The sequence below is a fragment of the Conger conger genome, chromosome 16 (genome assembly GCF_963514075.1).
Source record: "Conger conger chromosome 16, fConCon1.1, whole genome shotgun sequence".
Classification (NCBI taxonomy): domain Eukaryota; kingdom Metazoa; phylum Chordata; class Actinopteri; order Anguilliformes; family Congridae; genus Conger; species Conger conger.
The window spans coordinates 39776337-39797355 of NC_083775.1; the positions used below are offsets into that span (position 1 = coordinate 39776337).

Genomic DNA, 21019 nt, shown 5'->3' on the forward strand with positions numbered 1-21019 from the left:
GAAATGAAATGAACAAGATATGCTTCAACTGCAGACTTTCAGCTTTAATTTGAGGGTATTTACATCCAAATCAGATGAACGGTGTAGGAATTACAACAGGTTCTATATGTGCCTCCCACTTTTTAAGGGACCAAAAGTAATGGGACAATTGGCTGCTCAACTGTTCCATGGCCATGTGTGTGTTATTCCCTCATTATCTCATTTACAAGGAGCAGATAAAAAGTCTAGAGTTAATTTCAAGTTGATATTTCCATTTGGAATCTGTTGCTGTCAACTCTCAATATGAGATCCAAAGAGCTGTCACTATCAGTGAAGCAAGCCATTATTAGACTGAAAAATCAAAAGAAACCCATCAGAGAAATAGCAAAAACATTAGGTGTGGCCAAATCAACTGTTTGGAACATTCTTAAAAAGAAAGAACGCACTGGTGAGCTCAGCAACACCAAAAGACCCGGAAGACCACGGAAAACAACTGTGGTGGATGACAGAAACCCCTTCACAACAGTTGGCCAGATCAAGAACACTCTCCAGGAGGTAGGTGTATGTGTGTCAAAGTCAACAATCAAGAGAAGACTTCACCAGAGTGAATACAGAGGGTTCACCACAAGATGTAAACCATTGGTGAGCCTCAAAAACAGGAAGACCAGACCAGACCAGTTTGCCAAACAACATCTAAAAAAGCCTTTACAGTTCTGGAACAACATCCTATGGACAGATGAGACAAAGATCAACTTGTACCAGAATGATGGGAAGAGAAGAGTATGGAGAAGGAAAGGAACTGCTCATGATCCAAAACATACCACCTCATCAGTGAATCATGGTGGTGGTAGTGTCATGGCATGGGCATGTATGGCTGCCAATGGAACTGGTTCCCTTGTATTTATTGATGATGTGACTTCTGACAAAAGCAGCAGCAATTCTGAAGTGTTTCAGGCAATATTATCCGCTCATATTCAGCCAAATGCTTCAGAACTCATTGGCCGGCGCTTCACAGTGCAGATGGACAATGACCCGAAGCATACTGAGAAAGCAACCAAAGAGTTTTTTAAGGCAAAGAAGTGGAATGTTATGCAATGGCCAAGTCAATCACCTGACCTGAATCCGATTGAACATGCATTTAACTTGCTGAAGACAAAACTGAAGGGAAAATGCCCCAAGAACAAGCAGGAACTGAAGACAGTTGCAGTAGAGGCCTGGCAGAGCATCACCAGGGATGAAACCCAGCGTCTGGTGATGTCTATGCGTTCCAGACTTTAGGCTGTAATTGACTGCAAAGGATTTGCAACCAAGTATTAAAAAGTGAAAGTTTGATTTATGATTGTTAGTTTGTCCCATTACTTTTGGTCCCTTAAAAAGTGGGAGGCACAAATACAAACTGTTGTAATTCCTACACCGTTCACCTGATTTGGATGTAAATACCCTCAAATTAAAGCTGAAAATCTGCAGTTAAAGCACATCTTGTTCATTCCATTTCAAATCCATTGTGGTGGTGTATAGAGCCAAAAAGATGAGAATTGTGTCCATGTCCCAATATTTATGGACCTGACTGTGTGTATATATATATATATATTATATTTAATATTATAAGTTGTTCTTTTTACCAGGTGTTTTATTACTGAACTATTACTGTTTTTCAGTATGCAGTTATGGTGGTTACAACAGTATAAACTCAGAACAAAGATAGAGACAGAAAAAGTGAAAATGTACAGATTTGAGTATAGTCAATGTTTATTATTGTAAATCTAACTAGCACACCATCTTTGATAGTTCACACCATCCCACTCCCATTTCACCTGGTTAAATTTGAAAAATGCATTTTCATGACATTAGTAATGTTGAGTGATTTTAAATATTCTGCAACCAAACATTGCAGAAGAGATAAGACCTCTTCCTTCCGCACGCTTACATGTTCCTGAAGATTACAAAATGTCAATTTCATTTTAAAATGTGATTTTATTTTAAACGTAACTGCTTTAAGCTTAAACCACCCAACAACATTTTGAAATACCATAATTATTTAAAAAATATGGACCAAGTATTTTAGTAGCAGTAAATTACACTAAAGCAAAAAAAGAAAAAAAAAGAAATCTGGATTCAGATGCACCTTTCTCACTTACCCTTGGACTGGGTTGAGAATTGTGTGTGCACTAAAGTACAGTCATAACTGATAAAATAACAAAAACGGCTAATAATTAAAAGATAAAGTTGGAATTACTTAGGATTTTGCTGAACTCAAAATACAATAAAATTTGACAGCAAATATTTTAAGAACAAAGTGACAAAAAAAAACACAGACACACTCACACATAAAAACATAAAAACACAGTCATTTCCTGACAACTGCCTGTTTTGAAGGGCTCGGTGATGTGGCACGTTCTGATTGGCTGCAGGAGGAAGGGCGGTATGCGGGACTTGGGGAGGTAAATAATGGTTGATCAAACAGTCCCATTTCCCTCTACATTTAGTCTTCTCCCGCTTTCATCCCTCGAACAGATCCCTGATTCCGCATCTGTGGGAGAAAATGGCGGTTAATCGCAACAGGACACGAGCGTACTACAGAGACATTTTTTTAATGCTTCTTCATTTTCTCCCCAGTTTGGAATGGCCGGTAAATGCATCAGCGCTCGTTGACACAAACGCCACTATCAGTTGGGGACAGTGCAGACCAGCACGTGATTTCCTGTAAAGCCCCTGATGTCAGTCCCTGCGTCTTATCACACCACAGCTCACTAGTGGGTCACAGACGGGAGTCAGAGGAAGACTGCGAGAGCAGCTCAAGAGGTGGACTTACTGGGCGCCTGACAGACAAAAACTGGGTTGTGCTCCGGGCTACTGACGCCCTCCGGCCTACTGACGCCCTCCGGCCTACTGACACCCTCCGGCCTACTGACGCCCTCCGGCCTACTGACGCCCTCCGGCCTACTGACACCCTCCGGTCTCCAGCCTCCAGCCTACTGACACCCTCCGGCCTACTGACGCCCTCCAGCCTACTGACGCCCTCCGGTCTCCAGCCTCCAGCCTACTGACACCCTCCGGCCTACTGACGGTGTCTGTTTCTGGATTTCAGACCAACTTCTGCTCTTAGTTCCTTAATTAGCCCAATCATTTACACAATCTGTCGTTGATAGCCACATTCCGTGATATAAACAGCAGCTGATAAATGTTCTTGTCTTGTAGCATTTTATTGTAATTTACGAGTGAATCGGTCATGGTGCTTATGGCTAATTAGCTGACTGAGCCAGGGTAACTGGTGGCAAATCCTGTATAAACTGGAGGTTCCCATTCTTGGGTAAGAGCCAACTATTTGTTGGGGCTGGGTGAACTAAACTCTAAACTATCCCTGCACTAATGTTCTGTAGACAAGCACCACACAACCACAGCAACATGGTGACTAAGAATCACAGAACTTCTGTTCTGCCAATCACCTAGCTCAGAAGGGTGTGGCATAGATGTTGCATAACTGATTGGCCGATTTGGCCATGGTGCTGATATGGGAAAGTATCAGGGTAAAAACGAAAAATTAGTTGCGGTCATTTGTAAAAAAAAAAAGGAAAAAAGAAAAAGAAATCTACAAATGCGCAAAGCCAAAACCGATAATAAAAGAGAACTTCTAAGCGCACACTGTATGAAGACACAAAAAAACTGGTTGAGCAAAAACAAAAGTGCAAAAAAATTAAAAGTGCTGGGAAAGAAATACTAGACAGGACAAAGACAAAAGTTTCAGCTCATGCTTTTTCAGTGTATAGAAACTTTGAGGTTCACAAAGTTAGGTTCTCCTCATGAGATGATAGCATGCAGGTGAGATAACTGGACTTCTGTCAGTGTTGAGAGATTCAGAAACCAGGCAATTTGGGTGAGCAAGTTAAACCTACATTATGGAAACAAATTTGCTGAAACATGAAATGTAAAATACACGCAAAATGGCCACACTTAATTACAGGAAGATTTGAGCTTATGGGGGGGTGCCACACCTGGTTCAGCTCTTTCTGCGTCTCCTCCTCCATTCTCCGGATATCCTCCATGCTGAGGTCCACCCAGCGGTCCAGCCAGCAGAACAGCTGCCTGTGGAAGTTGGTGAAGAGCCTCTTCTCTTGCTGCTCAAACCCAGGACCAGGGAAGAGAGGGGGGTCAGTCTGGATACAGACTCCACAGACCCCTAGGGCAGTCTAGATCCCTAGTGGCTAAGGTACATGCCCGGGACCCAGAAGGTTGGAGGTTCAAGTCCCAGCGTAGCCACAACAGGCCCTTAACCCTGCATTGCTTCGTCTAATGTAAGAGTAAGTCACTTTGGATAAAAGCAACAGCGAAATAACTAATTAAATGAATTACCCCACCAGACTCTGTCCTTCCTGCTTCTGAACAATGGAAGGCTGCTATATTACAGGACATAACATGCATTTCATAATTCTGGTCAACCAATGCCTCAATGAGCTTATCCGACATGGGATGAGTCTGCTTCATACAGGAGAGGAGACTGCAGAGCAATGCACCTGGAGAGCCTAAACAATCTGTGGGGGCACTACAGAAACTAAGGTATCCATTACATTACATTACATCACAGGCATTTAGCAGCCGCTCTTCTCCAGGGCGACATACGGTGACTGGAGTGTGAATGCACAAACACCTTGGAAAGAACAACATCTGCTCTAACTGCTAATTCTAAACGCCTCCCTTGAATTGTATATGACCTTTAGTGATCACGTGACGATGCATACAGCATTTGCCATCTAAAAAGTGGTTTTGAGTTAAACCCATCGTATGATCTCCATGGTTCAGCCATTTTCGTTTTATCTACAGAAAGAATTGATTCTTTCAAAAATACTAACTCTTGGTACAGGACCTACTTAATCCTAGTATGGGTTTACAACAAAACAATTTAGTCCGTTTTTTTTTCCAGTGTTCACCTTGTGAATGAATTTCTCCACCCTCCCTTGAAGGCCCCACCAGCGGAAATGAACCGTGACCAGCTTGTAGGCCGTCATATAGGGGCAGCTACCACTGTGGAGCTCCTTCTGCAAGTGCAGAGAGAAGAGAGAAGGTCAACACACTCTGAGGCCTTCTCACTCATCGTTTTTGCTAACAGAAGTGGGGTTTCCATCCAACCGTTTTTATTTGAAATTTGAATTTGGGCATAAGAAAATTGCAGTGAATAAAGGCCTGAAATTCGGAATAACACTGAAATCTCGCAAAAACGCTTGGCTGAGGAGGAAAAGTTAGAGAGTAGATGTGAAAAAAGGTGAAGGAAACTGATGGAAGCAGATTCTTCAAATAAATTATGATGACAGGGGCCTAAGTCAAACGCCTCCGCTCCAGAAAGCCCACAAATCAGGAGCTGGCCGAGAGACACTCACTCCCCCAGACCTCTGGCTGGCAGTCGTAATCTATGTAATCCTGTCGCGCCCTCTTCAGAACATTCGCAAATCGGAGGTTGATGTAAACACACGCCGATTCTCATTTTCTGTTGCCGAGTTCAGCTTGTGGTAAAGGAGCACGCAGAGCTTCGCTGCATTTCATCGATGTCAGTCTCGGGGTTAAGGAGTGACTTCAGAACACAACAGCACGTTTAGGAGGGGTGTGAAGCGTACCTTCCAGCCGGGTCCTAGGGGGCCCCTGCCCGTCTTTTCTGAGTGAAAGATAGCTGGGTCCTCCTCCGCTTTGTAGTCCTGGTTAAGACAGAGAGTGCCAATTAGAACAACCGTCTTCCCAATTCCACTAAAACCCAGTTCCCCGACAGAGATGCAGAGTAGATAAGAAGTGGATTATTGAAGAAGTATTAACTGTGTAAATAGTTTTTGTAGAGGTGTAAACTTACAACGTCGTCAACTTGCGACCGATCGGCAATATCTATGGGCACCACCTCTGCCTCCTCCCACTCCTCAGGTGGTAAACCATGGGGCTTCAGAGGAGAGGAAGGGGTTAATCCAGAGCAGAAGCCACATGGTGCACAAAATGAGCATGACCGCCAATCACAGACCACTCTGTCCGCTCTCCTGAAATCTTACCCTAAAATAGACCAAGCCAACAAACACACATTCCCTCACCCACTACTACACACACACACACACAAACTCTCATTCCCTCACCCACTCCCACACACACACACACAAACTCTCATTCCCTCACCCACTCCTACACACACACACACAAACTCTCATTCTATCACCCACTCCTACACACACACACACACACAAACTCTCATTCCCTCACCCACTCCTACACACACACACACAAACTCTCATTCCCTCACCCACTCCTACACACACACACAAACTCTCATTCCCTCACCCACTCCTACACACACACAAACTCTCATTCTATCACCCACTCCTACGCACACACACAAACTCTCATTCCCTCACCCACTCCCACACACACACACACACAAACTCTCATTCCCTCACCCACTCCCACACACACACACACACACAAACTCTCATTCCCTCACCCACTCCCACACACACACACACACACACACACACAAACTCTCATTCCCTCACCCACTCCCACACACACACACACACAAACTCTCATTCCCTCACCCACTCCCACAAACTCTCATTCCCTCACCCATTCCCACACACACACACACACACACAAACTCTCATTCCCTCACCCACTCCCACACACACACACACAAACTCTCATTGCCAACACTCACATTGTTAGATGTTCCAATGTCAGGCTTGTGCCAAGTTTCAATCTTAATGAAGAAATCGTCCTTCATGTACTCATTCTGCAAAGAGCAGAAACACATAAATATGTTAATTATTATCCTTGCTCTGGTTTGGCAGGGCCAATCTCAATACAGACAGTATAGATGTGACAGGAACAGCATCAAAGTAGAACTTACCGTCACAACTGTGCATTCCCCAGTTTCAGCAAAGGTCCACAGGGGGGAACAAGAGAGAGAGAGAACAGACACTGTCACCATACTCTAACACCTGGACAAAACCGCAAATCCCATAATGCATCAGACAGTCAGTGAGGTAGGAAGCAGGCAGATGCAGAATGCTGTGGTCATAAAACAAGTAATCAGTTCATTTCCACACAAGAATTTTTAAGAACTACTTCGTGAAAAAGTATATTGTGGCATGCAATAAGTCAATTCACAGAATTCAGAATATATGGGTAGATATAATGGAAGGATAGCAGTACACTGACTTGTGCGGCAGTAAGGGTAAGCATTCCAAGCCTTCTCATGGAAGACCAAAGCTCCTTCAGGTGCAAACATCTGGATGTAACTGGGTACCTTACTGCAAGAAGAACAGAACCAAACTGCCATATTTATCACCAGACGAATGGCACATATTTCAAATAAGAATAATCCACCAATAAGCACAATGACAGAGACGCGCTGAGCAACTCCAAATGTTGAATGCAATGGAGGATGTTATGCGAAAATCATGACTAAACAAAACTGATACTTTTGTTGAAAGTTTACACTAAACAATGTATGGGCAGGCAGTTCATTTGAAAGAAAGGTGTAGAATATACAGTAATACGATGAGTTTACAAGTTTACATATTACAGAGTAAAATGTCCAGGATGAGAGAGTACAGGCCTGAGAGCAGAGTCCAGAGTTGCTTTAATATTGAACATTTACTGTATGTGATGAGGGATGGAGACGTTTAGGAGAAGCTCATACAGCAGGTTGACCTGTGCGGATGGTAGATGGTATAAGAGAAAGCAGGCTGACCTGTGTATATGGTAGATGGTATAATAGTGGGCTGACCTGTGTATATGGTAGATGGTGTAAGAGAGAGCAGGTTGACCTGTGTGTACGGTAGATGGTATAATAGGGGGCTGACCTGTGTATATGGTAGATGGTATAGGAGAGCAGGCTGACCTGTGCATTTGGTAGATGGTATAATAGGGGGTTGACCTGGGAATATGGAAGATGGTATGAGAGAGAGCTGACCTGTGTACATGGTAGATGGTAAAGGAGAGCAGGCTGACCTGTGTATATGGTAGATGGTTTAGGAGAGCAGGCTGACCTGTGTATATGGTAGATGGTATAATAGGGGGCTGACCTGTGTATATGGTAGATGGTATAATAGGCAGTTGACCTGTGTATAAGGTGGATGGTATAATAGGGGGCTGACCTGTGTATATGGTAGGTGGTATAAGAGAGAACAGGTTGACCTGTGTGTATGGTAGATGGTATAAGAGAGAGCAGGTTGACCTGTGTATATGGTAGATGGGATAGGAGAGCAGGCTGACCTGTGTATATGGTAGGTGGTATAATAGGCAGTTGACCTGTGTATATGGTGGATGGTATAATAGGGGGCTGACCTGTGTCTATGGTAGACGGTATAATATGGGGATGACCTGTGTGTATGGTAGATGGTATAATAGGGGGCTGACCTGTGTATATGGTAGATGGTATAACAGAGCAGGTTGACCTGTGTATATGGTAGATGGTATAGGAGAGCAGGCTGACCTGTGTATATGGTAGGTGGTATAATAGAGGGGCTGACCTGTGTACATGGAAGATGGTATAATAGGGGGCTGACCTGTGTATATGGTAGATGGTATAACAGAGCAGGTTGACCTGTGTATATGGTAGATGGTATAGGAGAGCAGGCTGACCTGTGTATATGGTAGATGATACAATAGGGGGCTGAGCTGTGTGTATGTAAGATTGTATAATAGGGGGCTGATCTTTGTGTATGGTAGATGGTATAATAGTGCGCTGACCTGTGTATATGGTAGACGGTATAATAAGGGGCTGACCTGTGTATATGGTAGATGGTGTAAGACAGCAGGCTGACCTGTGTATACGGCAGATGGTATAATAGGGGGCTGACCTGTGTGTATGGTAGATGGTATAAGAAAGAACAGGTTGACCTGTGTGTATGGTAGATGGTATAAGAGAGAACAGGTAGACCTGTGTATATGGTAGATGGTATAAGAGAGAACAGGTTGACCAGTGTCTATGGTAGATGGTATAAGAGAGAGCAGGCTGACCTGTGTATATGGTGGATTGTATAATAGGGGGCTGACCTGTGTATATGGTAGATGGTATAAGAGAGAACAGGTTGACCAGTGTATATGGAAGATGGTATAGGAGAGCAGGCTGACCTGTGTATATGGTAGGTGGTATAATAGGGGGCTGACATGTGTACATGGAAGATGGTATAATAGGCAGCTGACCTGTGTATATGGTAGATGGTATAATAGGGGGATGACCTGTGTGTATGGTAGATGGTATAATAGTAGGCTGACCTGTGGATATGGTAGATGGTATGAGAGAGAGCGGGCTGACCTGTGCATATGGTAGATGGTATAGGAAAGCAGGCTGACCTGTGTATATGGTAGATGGTATAATAGGGGGCTGACCTGTGTATATGGTAGATGATACAATAGTGGGCTGACCTGTGTGTATGCTGGTTGGTATAATAGGCGGCTGACCTGTGTATATGGTAGATGGTGTAAGACAGCAGGCTGACCTGTGTATATGGTAGATGATACAATAGTGGGCTGACCTGTGTGTATGGTAGATGGTATAATAGTGGGCTGACCTGTGTATATGGTAGATGGTATGAGAGAGAGCAGGCTGACCTGTGTATATGGTAGATGGTATAGGACAGCAGGCTGACCTGTGTATATGGTAGATGGTATAGGAGAGCAGGCTGACCTGTGTATATGGTAGATGATACACTAGGGGGCTGACCTGTGTATATGGTAGATGGTATAATAAGGGGCTGACCTGTGTATATGGTAGATGGTATAAGAAAGAACAGGTTGACCTGTGTGTATGGTAGATGGTAAAAGAGAGAACAGGTTGACCTGTGTGTATGGTAGATGGTGTAAGAGAGAGTAGGCTGACCTGTGTATATGGTAGATGGTATAAGAGAGAACAGGTAGACCTGTGTATATGGTAGATGGTATAAGAGAGAACAGGTTGACCAGTGTGTATGGTAGATGGTATAAGAGAGAGCAGGCTGACCTGTGTATATGGTGGATTGTATAATAGGGGGCTGACCTGTGTATATGGTAGATGGTATGATAGAGGGCTGACCTGTGTATATGGTAGATGGTATAAGAGAGAACAGGTTGACCAGTGTATATGGAAGATGGTATAGGAGAGCAGGCTGACCTGTGTATATGGTAGGTGGTATAATAGGGGGCTGACCTGTGTACATGGAAGATGGTATAATAGGCAGCTGACCTGTGTATATGGTAGATGGTATAATAGGGGGATGACCTGTGTGTATGGTAGATGGTATAATGGGGGGCTGACCTGTGGATATGGTAGATGGTATAATAGGGGGCTGACCTGTGTATATGGTAGATGATACAATAGTGGGCTGACCTGTGTGTATGCTGGTTGGTATAATAGGCGGCTGACCTGTGTATATGGTAGATGTTGTAAGACAGCAGGCTGACCTGTGTATATGGTAGATGATACAATAGTGGGCTGACCTGTGTGTATGGTAGATGGTATAATAGTAGGCTGACCTGTGTATATGGTAGATGGTATGAGAGAGAGCAGGCTGACCTGTGTATATGGTAGATGGTATAGGAGAGCAGGCTGACCTGTATATATGGTGGATGGTATAATCAGGGGCTGACCTGTGTATATGGTAGATGGTATAATATGGGGATGACCTATGTGTATGGTAGATGGTATAATAGGGGGCTGACCTGTGTATATGGTAGATGGTATAATAGGGGGCTGACCTGTCTATATGGTAGATGATACAATAGTGGGCTGACCTGTGTGTATGCTGGTTGGTATAATAGGCGGCTGACCTGTGTATATGGTAGATGGTGTAAGACAGCAGGCTGACCTGTGTATATGGTAGATGATACAATAGTGGGCTGACCTGTGTGTATGGTAGATGGTATGAGAGAGAGCAGGCTGACCTGTGTATATGGTAGATGGTATAGGACAGCAGGTTGACCTGTGTATATGGTAGATGGTATAATAGTAGGCTGACCTGTGTATATGGTAGATGGTATGAGAGAGAGCAGGCTGACCTGTGTATATGGTAGATGGTATAGGACAGCAGGTTGACCTGTGTATATGGTAGATGATACAATAGGGGGCTGACCTGTGTATATGGTAGATGATACAATAGGGGGCTGACCTGTGTATATGGTAGATGGTATAATAGTGGACTGACCTGTGTATATGGTAGATGGTATAGGAGAGAAGGCTGACCTGTGTATATGGCAGATGGTATAATAGGGGGCTGACCTGTGTATATGGTAGATGGTATAAGAGAGAACAGGTAGACCTGTGTATATGGTCGATGGTATAATAGGGTGCTGACCTGTGTATATGGTAGATGCTATCATAGGCAGCTGACCTGTGTATATGGTGGATGGTATAATAGGCAGCTGGCCTGTGTATATGGTGGATGGTATAACAGGGGGCTGACCTGTGTGTATGGTAGATGGTATAATAGGGGGCTGACCTGTGTATATGGTAGATGGTATAGGAGAGCAGGCTGACCTGTGTATATGGTAGATGGTATAATAGGTGTCTGACCTGTGTGTATGGTAGATGGTATAATAGGGGGCTGACCTTTGTGGATGGTAGATGGTATAAGAGAGAACAGGTTGACCTGTGTGTATGGTAGATGGTATAAGAGAGAACAGGTTGACCTGTGTGTATGGTAGATGGTGTAAGAGAGAGCAGGCTGACCTGTGTATATGGTAGATGGTATAAGAGAGAACAGGTAGACCTGTGTATATGGTCGATGGTATAATAGGGTGCTGACCTGTGTATATGGTAGATGCTATCATAGGCAGCTGACCTGTGTATATGGTGGATGGTATAATAGGCAGCTGACCTGTGTATATGGTAGATGCTATCATAGGCAGCTGACCTGTGTGTATGGTAGATGGTATAATAGGGGGCTGACCTGTGTATATGGTAGATGGTATAGGAGAGCAGGCTGACCTGTGTATATGGTAGATGGTATAATAGGTGTCTGACCTGTGTGTATGGTAGATGGTATAATAGGGGGCTGACCTGTGTATATGGTAGATGGTATAAGAGAGAGCCGGTTGACCTGTGTGTATGGTAGATGGTATAATAGGGGGCTGACCTGTGTGTATGGTAGATGGTATAAGAGAGAGCAGGCTGACCTGTGTATATGGTAGATGGTATAGGAGAGCAGGCTGACCTGTATATATGGTGGATGGTATAATCAGGGGCTGACCTGTGTATATGGTAGATGGTATAATATGGGGATGACCTATGTGTATGGTAGATGGTATAAGAGAGAGCAGGTTGACCTGTGTGTATGGTAGATGGTATAAGAGACAGCAGGTTGACCTGTGTGTATGGTAGATGGTGTAATAGGGGGCTGACCTGTGTATATGGTAGATGGTATGAGAGAGAGCAGGCTGACCTGTGTATATGGTAGATGGTATAGGACAGCAGGCTGACCTGTGTATATGGTAGATGGTATAGGAGAGCAGGCTGACATGTGTATATGGTAGATGATACAATAGGGGGCTGACTTGTGTATATGGTAGATGGTATAATAGTGGACTGACCTGTGTATATGGTAGATAGTATAGGAGAGCAGGCTGACCTGTGTATATGGCAGATGGTATAATAGGGGGCTGACCTGTGTATATGGTAGATGGTATAATAGGGGGCTGACCTTTGTGGGTGGTAGATGGTATAAGAGAGAAGAGGTTGACCTGTGTGTATGGTAGATGGTATAAGAGAGAACAGGTTGACCTGTGTGTATGGTAGATGGTGTAAGAGAGAGCAGGCTGACCTGTGTATATGGTAGATGGTATTGGAGAGAACAGGTAGACCTGTGTAAATGGTCGATGGTATAGGAGAGCAGGCTGACCTGTGTATATGGTAGATGGTATAAGAGAGAGCCGGTTGACCTGTGTGTATGGTAGATGGTATAATAGGGGGCTGACCTGTGTGTATGGTAGATGGTATAAGAGAGAGCAGGCTGACCTGTGTATATGGTAGATGGTATAGGAGAGCAGGCTGACCTGTATATATGGTTGATGGTATAATCGGGGGCTGACCTGTGTATATGGTAGATGGTATAATATGGGGATGACCTGTGTGTATGGTAGATGGTATAATAGGGGGCTGACCTGTGTATATGGTAGATGGTATAATAGGGGGCTGACCTGTGTATATGGTAGATGGTATAAGAGTGAGAAGGGTGACCTGTGTGTATGGTAGATGGTATAAGAGACAGCAGGTTGACCTGTGTGTATGGTAGATGGTATAATAGGGGGCTGACCTGTGTATATGGTAGATGATACAATAGGGGGCTGACCTGTGTATATGGTAGATGGTATAATAGTGGACTGACCTGTGTATATGGTAGATGGTATAGGAGAGCAGGCTGACCTGTGTATATGGTAGATGGTATGATAGGGGGCTGACCTGTGTATATGGTAGATGGTGTAAGACAGCAGGCTGACCTGTGTATATGGTAGATGGTATAAGAGAGAGCAGGTTGACCTGTGTGTATGGTAGATGGTATGAGAGACAGCAGGTTGACCTGTGTGTATGGTAGAGGGTATAATAGGCGGCTGACCTGTGTATATGGTAGATGGTATGAGAGAGCAGGCTGACCTGTGTATATGGTAGATGGTATAGGACAGCAGGCTGACCTGTGTATATGGTAGATGGTATAGGAGAGCAGGCTGACCTGTGTATATGGTAGATGATACAATAGGGGGCTGACCTGTGTATATGGTAGATGGTATAATAGTGGACTGACCTGTGTATATGGTAGATGGTATAGGAGAGCAGGCTGACCTGTGTATATGGTAGATGGTATAATAGGGGGCTGACCTGTGTATATGGTAGATGGTGTAAGACAGCAGGCTGACCTGTGTATATGTTAGATGGTATAGTAGGGGGCTGACCTTTGTGGATGGTAGATGGTATAAGAGAGAACAGGTTGACCTGTGTTTGGTAGATGGTATAAGAGAGAACAGGTTGACCTGTGTGTATGGTAGATGGTGTAAGAGAGAGCAGGCTGACCTGTGTACATGGTAGATGGTATAAAAGAGAACAGGTAGACCTGTGTATATGGTCGATGGTATAATAGGGTGCTGACCTGTGTATATGGTAGATGCTATAAGAGAGAGCAGGCTGACCTGTGTATATGGTAGATGGTATTGGAGAGCAGGCTGACCTGTGTATATGGCAGATGGTATAGGAGAGCAGGCTGACCTGTGTATATGATAGATGGTATAATAGGGGGATGACCTGTGTGTATGGTAGATGGTATAATAGTGGGCTGACCTGTGTATATGGTAGATGGTATAGGAGAGCAGGCTGACCTGTGTATATGGTAGATGGTATAGGAGCGGAAGCTCACCTGTGTATATGGTAGATGGTACAAGACAGCAGGCTGACCTGTGTGTATGGTAAATGGTATAATATTGGGCTGACCTGTGTATTTGGTAGATGGTATAATAGGGGGCTGACCTGTGTGTATGGTAGATGGTCTAAGAGAGAGCAGGCTGACCTGTGTATATGGTAGATGGTATAGGAGAGCAGGCTGACCTGAGTATATTGTAGATGGTATAATAGGGGGCTGACCTGTGTATATGGTAGATGGTATAAGAGAGAGCAGGCTGACCCATGTATATTGTAGATGGTATAATAGGGGGCTGACCTGTGTATATGGCAGATGGTATAATAGGGGGCTGACCTGTGTATGTGGTTGATGGTATAATAGGGGGCTGACCTGTGTATATGGTAGATGGTATAGGAGAGCAGGCTGACCTGTGAATATGGTAGATGGTATGAGACAGCAGGCTTACCTGTGTATATGGTAGATGGTATAATATTGGGCTTACCTGTGTATATGGTAGATGGTATAATAGGGGGCTGACCTGTGTGTCTGGTAGATGGTATAATAGGGGGCTGACCTGTGTATATGGTAGATGGTATAATAGGGGGTTGACCTGTGTTTATTGTAGATGGTATAATTGGCAGCTGACCTGTGTATATGGTAGATGGTATAAGAGGTGGCTGGCCTGTGTATATGGTAGATGGTATAATAGGGGGCTGACCTGTGTATATGGTAGATGCTATCATCGGCAGCTGACCTGTGTATATGGTGGATGGTATAATAGGCAGCTGACCTGTGTATATGGTGGATGGTATAATAGGGGGCTGACCTGTGTATATGGTAGATGGTATAATAGGGGGCTGACCTGTGTATATGGTAGATGGTATAAGAGAGAACAGGTTGACCTGTGTGTATGGTAGATGGTATAAGAGAGAGCAGGTTGACCTGTGTGTTTGGTAGATGGCATAATAGGGGGCTGACCTGTGTGTATGGTAGATGGTATAAGAGAAAGCAGGTTGACCTGTGTATATGGTCGATGGTATAGCAGAGCAGGCTGACCTGTGTATATGGTAGATGGTATAATAGGGGGCTGACCTGTGTATATGGTAGATGGTATAATAGGGGGCTGACCTGTGTATATGGTAGATGGTATAGGAGAGCAGGCTGACCTGTGAATATGGTAGATGGTATGAGACAGCAGGCTTACCTGTGTATATGGTAGATGGTATAATATTGGGCTTACCTGTGTATATGGTAGATGGTATAATAGGGGGCTGACCTGTGTATATGGTAGATGGTATAAGAGAGAGCAGGCTGACCCATGTATATTGTAGATGGTATAATAGGGGGCTGACCTGTGTATATGGCAGATGGTATAATAGGGGGCTGACCTGTGTATGTGGTTGATGGTATAATAGGGGGCTGACCTGTGTATATGGTAGATGGTATAGGAGAGCAGGCTGACCTGTGAATATGGTAGATGGTATGAGACAGCAGGCTTACCTGTGTATATGGTAGATGGTATAATATTGGGCTTACCTGTGTATATGGTAGATGGTATAATAGGGGGCTGACCTGTGTGTCTGGTAGATGGTATAATAGGGGGCTGACCTGTGTATATGGTAGATGGTATAATAGGGGGTTGACCTGTGTTTATTGTAGATGGTATAATTGGCAGCTGACCTGTGTATATGGTAGATGGTATAAGAGGTGGCTGGCCTGTGTATATGGTAGATGGTATAATAGGGGGCTGACCTGTGTATATGGTAGATGCTATCATCGGCAGCTGACCTGTGTATATGGTGGATGGTATAATAGGCAGCTGACCTGTGTATATGGTGGATGGTATAATAGGGGGCTGACCTGTGTATATGGTAGATGGTATAATAGGGGGCTGACCTGTGTATATGGTAGATGGTATAAGAGAGAACAGGTTGACCTGTGTGTATGGTAGATGGTATAAGAGAGAGCAGGTTGACCTGTGTGTTTGGTAGATGGCATAATAGGGGGCTGACCTGTGTGTATGGTAGATGGTATAAGAGAAAGCAGGTTGACCTGTGTATATGGTCGATGGTATAGCAGAGCAGGCTGACCTGTGTATATGGTAGATGGTATAATAGGGGGCTGACCTGTGTATATGGTAGATGGTATAATAGGGGGCTGACCTGTGTATATGGTAGATGGTATAGGAGAGCAGGCTGACCTGTGAATATGGTAGATGGTATGAGACAGCAGGCTTACCTGTGTATATGGTAGATGGTATAATATTGGGCTTACCTGTGTATATGGTAGATGGTATAATAGGGGGCTGACCTGTGTGTCTGGTAGATGGTATAATAGGGGGCTGACCTGTGTATATGGTAGATGCTATCATCGGCAGCTGACCTGTGTATATGGTAGATGGTATAATAGGGGGTTGACCTGTGTATATGGTAGATGCTATCATCGGCAGCTGACCTGTGTACATGGTAGATGGTATAATAGGGGGCTGACCTGTGTATATGGTAGATGGTATAATAGGGGGCTGACCTGTGTATATGGTAGATGGTATAAGAGAGAACAGGTTGACCTGTGTGTATGGTAGATGGTATAAGAGAGAGCAGGCTGACCTGTGTGTTTGGTAGATGGCATAATAGGGGGCTGACCTGTGTGTATGGTAGATGGTATAAGAGAGAGCAGGTTGACCTGTGTATATGGTCGATGGTATAGCAGAGCAGGTTGACCTGTGTATATGGTAGATGGTATAATAGGGGGCTGACCTGTGTGTTTGGTAGATGGCATAATAGGGGGCTGACCTGTGTGTATGGTAGATGGTATAAGAGAGAGCAGGTTGACCTGTGTATATGGTCGAGGGTATAGCAGAGCAGGCTGACCTGTGTATATGGTAGATGGTATAATAGGGGGCTGACCTGTGTATATGGTAGATGGTATAATAGGGGGCTGACCTGTGTATATGGTAGATGCTATAATAGGCAGTTGACCTGTGTATATGGTGGATGGTATAATAGGGGGCTGACCTGTGTATATGGTAGATGGTATAATATGGGGATGACCTGTGTGCATGGTAGATAGTATAATAGGGGGCTGACCTGTGTATATGGTAGATGGTATAATAGGGGGCTGACCTGTGTATATGGTAGGTGGTATAATAGTGGGCTGACCTGTGTATATGGTAGGTGGTATAATAGGCGGCTGACCTGTGTATATGGTAGATGGTATAATAGGGGGCTGACCTGTGTTCATGGTAGATGGTATAATAGGGGGCTGACCTGTGTATATGGTCGATGGTATAATAGTGGGCTGACCTGTGTATATGGTAGGTGGTATAATAGGCGGCTGACCTGTGTACATGGTAGATGGTATAATAGGGGGCTGACCTGTGTACATGGTAGATGGTATAATAGGGGGCTGACCTGTGTATATGGTAGACGGTAAAATAGGGGGCTGACCTGTGTATATGGTAGATGCTATAATAGGCAGTTGACCTGTGTATATGGTGGATGGTATAATAGGGGGCTGACCTGTGTATATGGTAGATGGTATAATATGGGCATGACCTGTGTGCATGGTAGGTGGTATAATAGGCGGCTGACCTGTGTATATGGTAGGTGGTATAATAGTGGGCTGACCTGTGTATATTGTAGACGGTATAATAGGGGGCTGACCTGTGTATATGGTAGATGGTATAATAGGGGGCTGACCTGTGTTCATGGTAGATGGTATAATAGTGGGCTGACCTGTGTATATGGTAGGTGGTATAATAGGCGGCTGACCTGTGTACATGGTAGATGGTATAATAGGGGGCTGACCTGTGTATATGGTAGACGGTAAAATAGGGGGCTGACCTGTGTATATTGTAGACGGTATAATAGGGGGCTGACCTGTGTATATTGTAGACGGTATAATAGGGGGCTGACCTGTGTATATGGTAGATGGTATAATAGGGGGCTGACCTGTGTATATGGTAGATGGTATAATCGGGGGCTGACCTGTGTATATGGTAGATCTTGTGGGTGTACTGGCCCTTCTCGCCTTCCTTTTCGTACGGCTCATTACGAAGGACCTCTATTCCCTCCCCACCTCCTGTGTTGTTCTTACTGGCTTCTGCTACGGAGAACAGCTGGCCAACCTGGTACTGGAGAAGGGGGAGGTGAGCTGTAGTGATGGGTCACCACCGATTTACACACACACACACACACACACACACACACACACACACACACACACACACACACACACGTTATCAATTCACTCAGAAAGCAGGTCAGTGCTGTAACATGAACATTAGACCTCTACGTCTTACTTAATAAAATAATGTGTGAACAAAACATTTCTGTTATGTAACTTATCAAGTAACCAATATTTTACTGGTCCTTACACAGATAAGTCACAGACTGAATACGACCAATGAAACGCAATGGAAAGCTACTTACCTCTTCTACAGAACATGGCAACAGCACTTGGCTACGAGAGAGAAAAAGTAGGTGTTGACACATCAACAGCCTAACAGCCTGCAAATTCGCTTTACAGTACGAAAAAAATACAGCGAGATCCAAATGCATGACTGTACCGATCAGCCCGTATCTAAAGCCACAGCTAGCCGGTTAGCAACAAGGATACCGTCCAACGTCTATGCGACCATTGTAAGCGTATAATTATAACATCGCAGTATTACTGGGTGGAAAAACGAACAGTAGTAGCAAAGGATGTCAAGGTTAATATAGTACGCCAGCAATGCACATAACATGAGACACTGTGCTAGCAGGCTGGGTAGCTGCTGCCCAGGGCTGCACAGCTAGCTTGCTATATGACTACCTCGTACTCCATCCTCTGATTATGTAACCTTCACGTGAGCTTCTATTTTCACCACAAATATATGTCCATCAAGAGAGCCAGATGAAAAATGAATCTGTAATGTAAATAGAAAACACATGTACTCACTATTCCTTAATGAGTACCATCCCGAATCTGGACAGAACGGTACATCCAACAACGGAATCCGCTCACCGGAAATATGAGCAACACGTTCCTTCGCGTCATTGAGCATGAGAGTGCAGGGCTACTGGGCGCAGAGTTACCATCTTGGGGAGGAGGGAAACATTATTGCCGCCCACCGCCGTCGAAAAACAAATGTCTTTCACCAGGTCGAGTACTGCGGTAAAGTTTATTTTATTTTAGACATTTGATCATGAACAGATGTTCCATTCCAAAGCGTTCCAAGGGCTGCTCACCGCCCGCCATAGAGGTACATGGTGGAACAATTTCTGATGAATAGCACACAAATATTTGTCAATAACATTCCATCCACGTGACATCATATAGAATTTAGCTTTTTTTCTGCTGAAATAAATCAAGATTATTTATCGTGGAGGAAGCACGCTTTTTACAATCAATGATTTCTTCGTTGAAGGCCAAGATTTGATTTTAGAAACTGGATTTGAATTTGAATTTTAAAGAAACAATTACTTTTTAGAAATTATGTTTAGCATTTATGTTGCTAATGAGGACGTGTTTGAAAAAACATGGATTTTAATTCAGTACAAGACTATTCTTATGTCTAATGTCTTATGTCTAAAAACTCTAATGTCTTAAGTCCTCCATTTGTTGGTTTTTCATTCAGATGAATAAAAAATATCTTCGTTCAACAACCATGATGAAATTACCATGAAAATGCATTTGAAGACAAATAAGAAATAATATAAACAAGGCTATAGCTTTCGGTCCGAAAAGAGTTTTGAATAATCATTGTTATCCTACAACCATGATGAAATAAGTTAATTAAATATATTTTACATTTATGAAGAAAAACTCTGGAAAACATAGAAATGTATGAGTCTATGAAAAAATGCAAAAATGTGATTTTTTTTCACTCAGATAGAATGTTTATTAAAAAACAGTGAAATTAATTAAAATGTTTATGAAGGCATTTACAAAATCTCTCTCAGTGGAAAAACAGACTAATTTTGTGAATTATACATTTTGGTTTCACCTTGTAGAATTACACCACTTTTGGATCTTAGACAAAATTAAATCTGAGTAAACACAAATCACATTTTTAAAATGATAATTTAATTTGTTTAATGAAAGAAATGTCACCCATGAATTACTCCCATAGTTTCTCAATCAAACAATGAACCAAGCTCAATCACACAGGTGTATATTAACCCCTTGGATGGTCAGGGAGATGGTGAGGGAGGCCAGAAGTAACCCACGGATCACAGTTTAAGAATTGCAGTGATTGGTTGTGTCTTGGGGTCACCAAGTCTAATTAAAACTCATAAAAAAATGGCACCTCCATACCAAAAGTAATCTCTTTGGAAAGGTGCCACAAAGACAACCCTTACTAAGCACAAAAAACAAGCATATCGAGTTTGTCAAACCCGATTGGAATTATGACTGGAAGAGGGTGTTATGGTCAGATTTAACCGTTTTGGCTAAAATGGAATGCATACAAGGAGAAGCACCTCTTACCTACTGTCAAATATGGAGGCGGGTCCCTGTGTGCTGCCAGTGGTCCAGGGGCACTATTTAAGATCAATGGCACAATTAATTCAACAATGAAATCTGGTTGCCGATATCAGATTCTCCCTTTTCTCTCCTGTCTAATCAACACCTCCCTCTCTTCCGGCACCATGCCCTCTTCCCTGAAGAGGGCCAGAGTCACTCCCCTCCTCAAAAAACCTACTCTTGACCCCTCTGCTCTGAACAACTAC

The 21019-nt window shown here is 43.7% G+C and overlaps 1 protein-coding gene across 1 annotated transcript; it reads right to left on the reverse strand.

The window, feature by feature from the left end:
• Window positions 1–1710: 1710 nt before the first annotated feature.
• Window positions 1711–19494, reverse strand: pitpnbl (phosphatidylinositol transfer protein, beta, like). The gene is made up of 11 exons (XM_061225356.1): window positions 19248–19494; window positions 18740–18770; window positions 18296–18441; window positions 7162–7253; window positions 6851–6858; window positions 6659–6733; window positions 5813–5896; window positions 5586–5663; window positions 4905–5012; window positions 3972–4094; window positions 1711–2509 (listed from the first exon to the last, which is right to left on the reverse strand). Exons 1-11 carry the CDS (start codon window positions 19265–19267, stop codon window positions 2462–2464), a joined length of 813 nt encoding a protein of 270 aa, XP_061081340.1. The 5' UTR covers window positions 19268–19494; the 3' UTR covers window positions 1711–2461.
• Between the last annotated feature and the right edge of the window lie 1525 nt (window positions 19495–21019).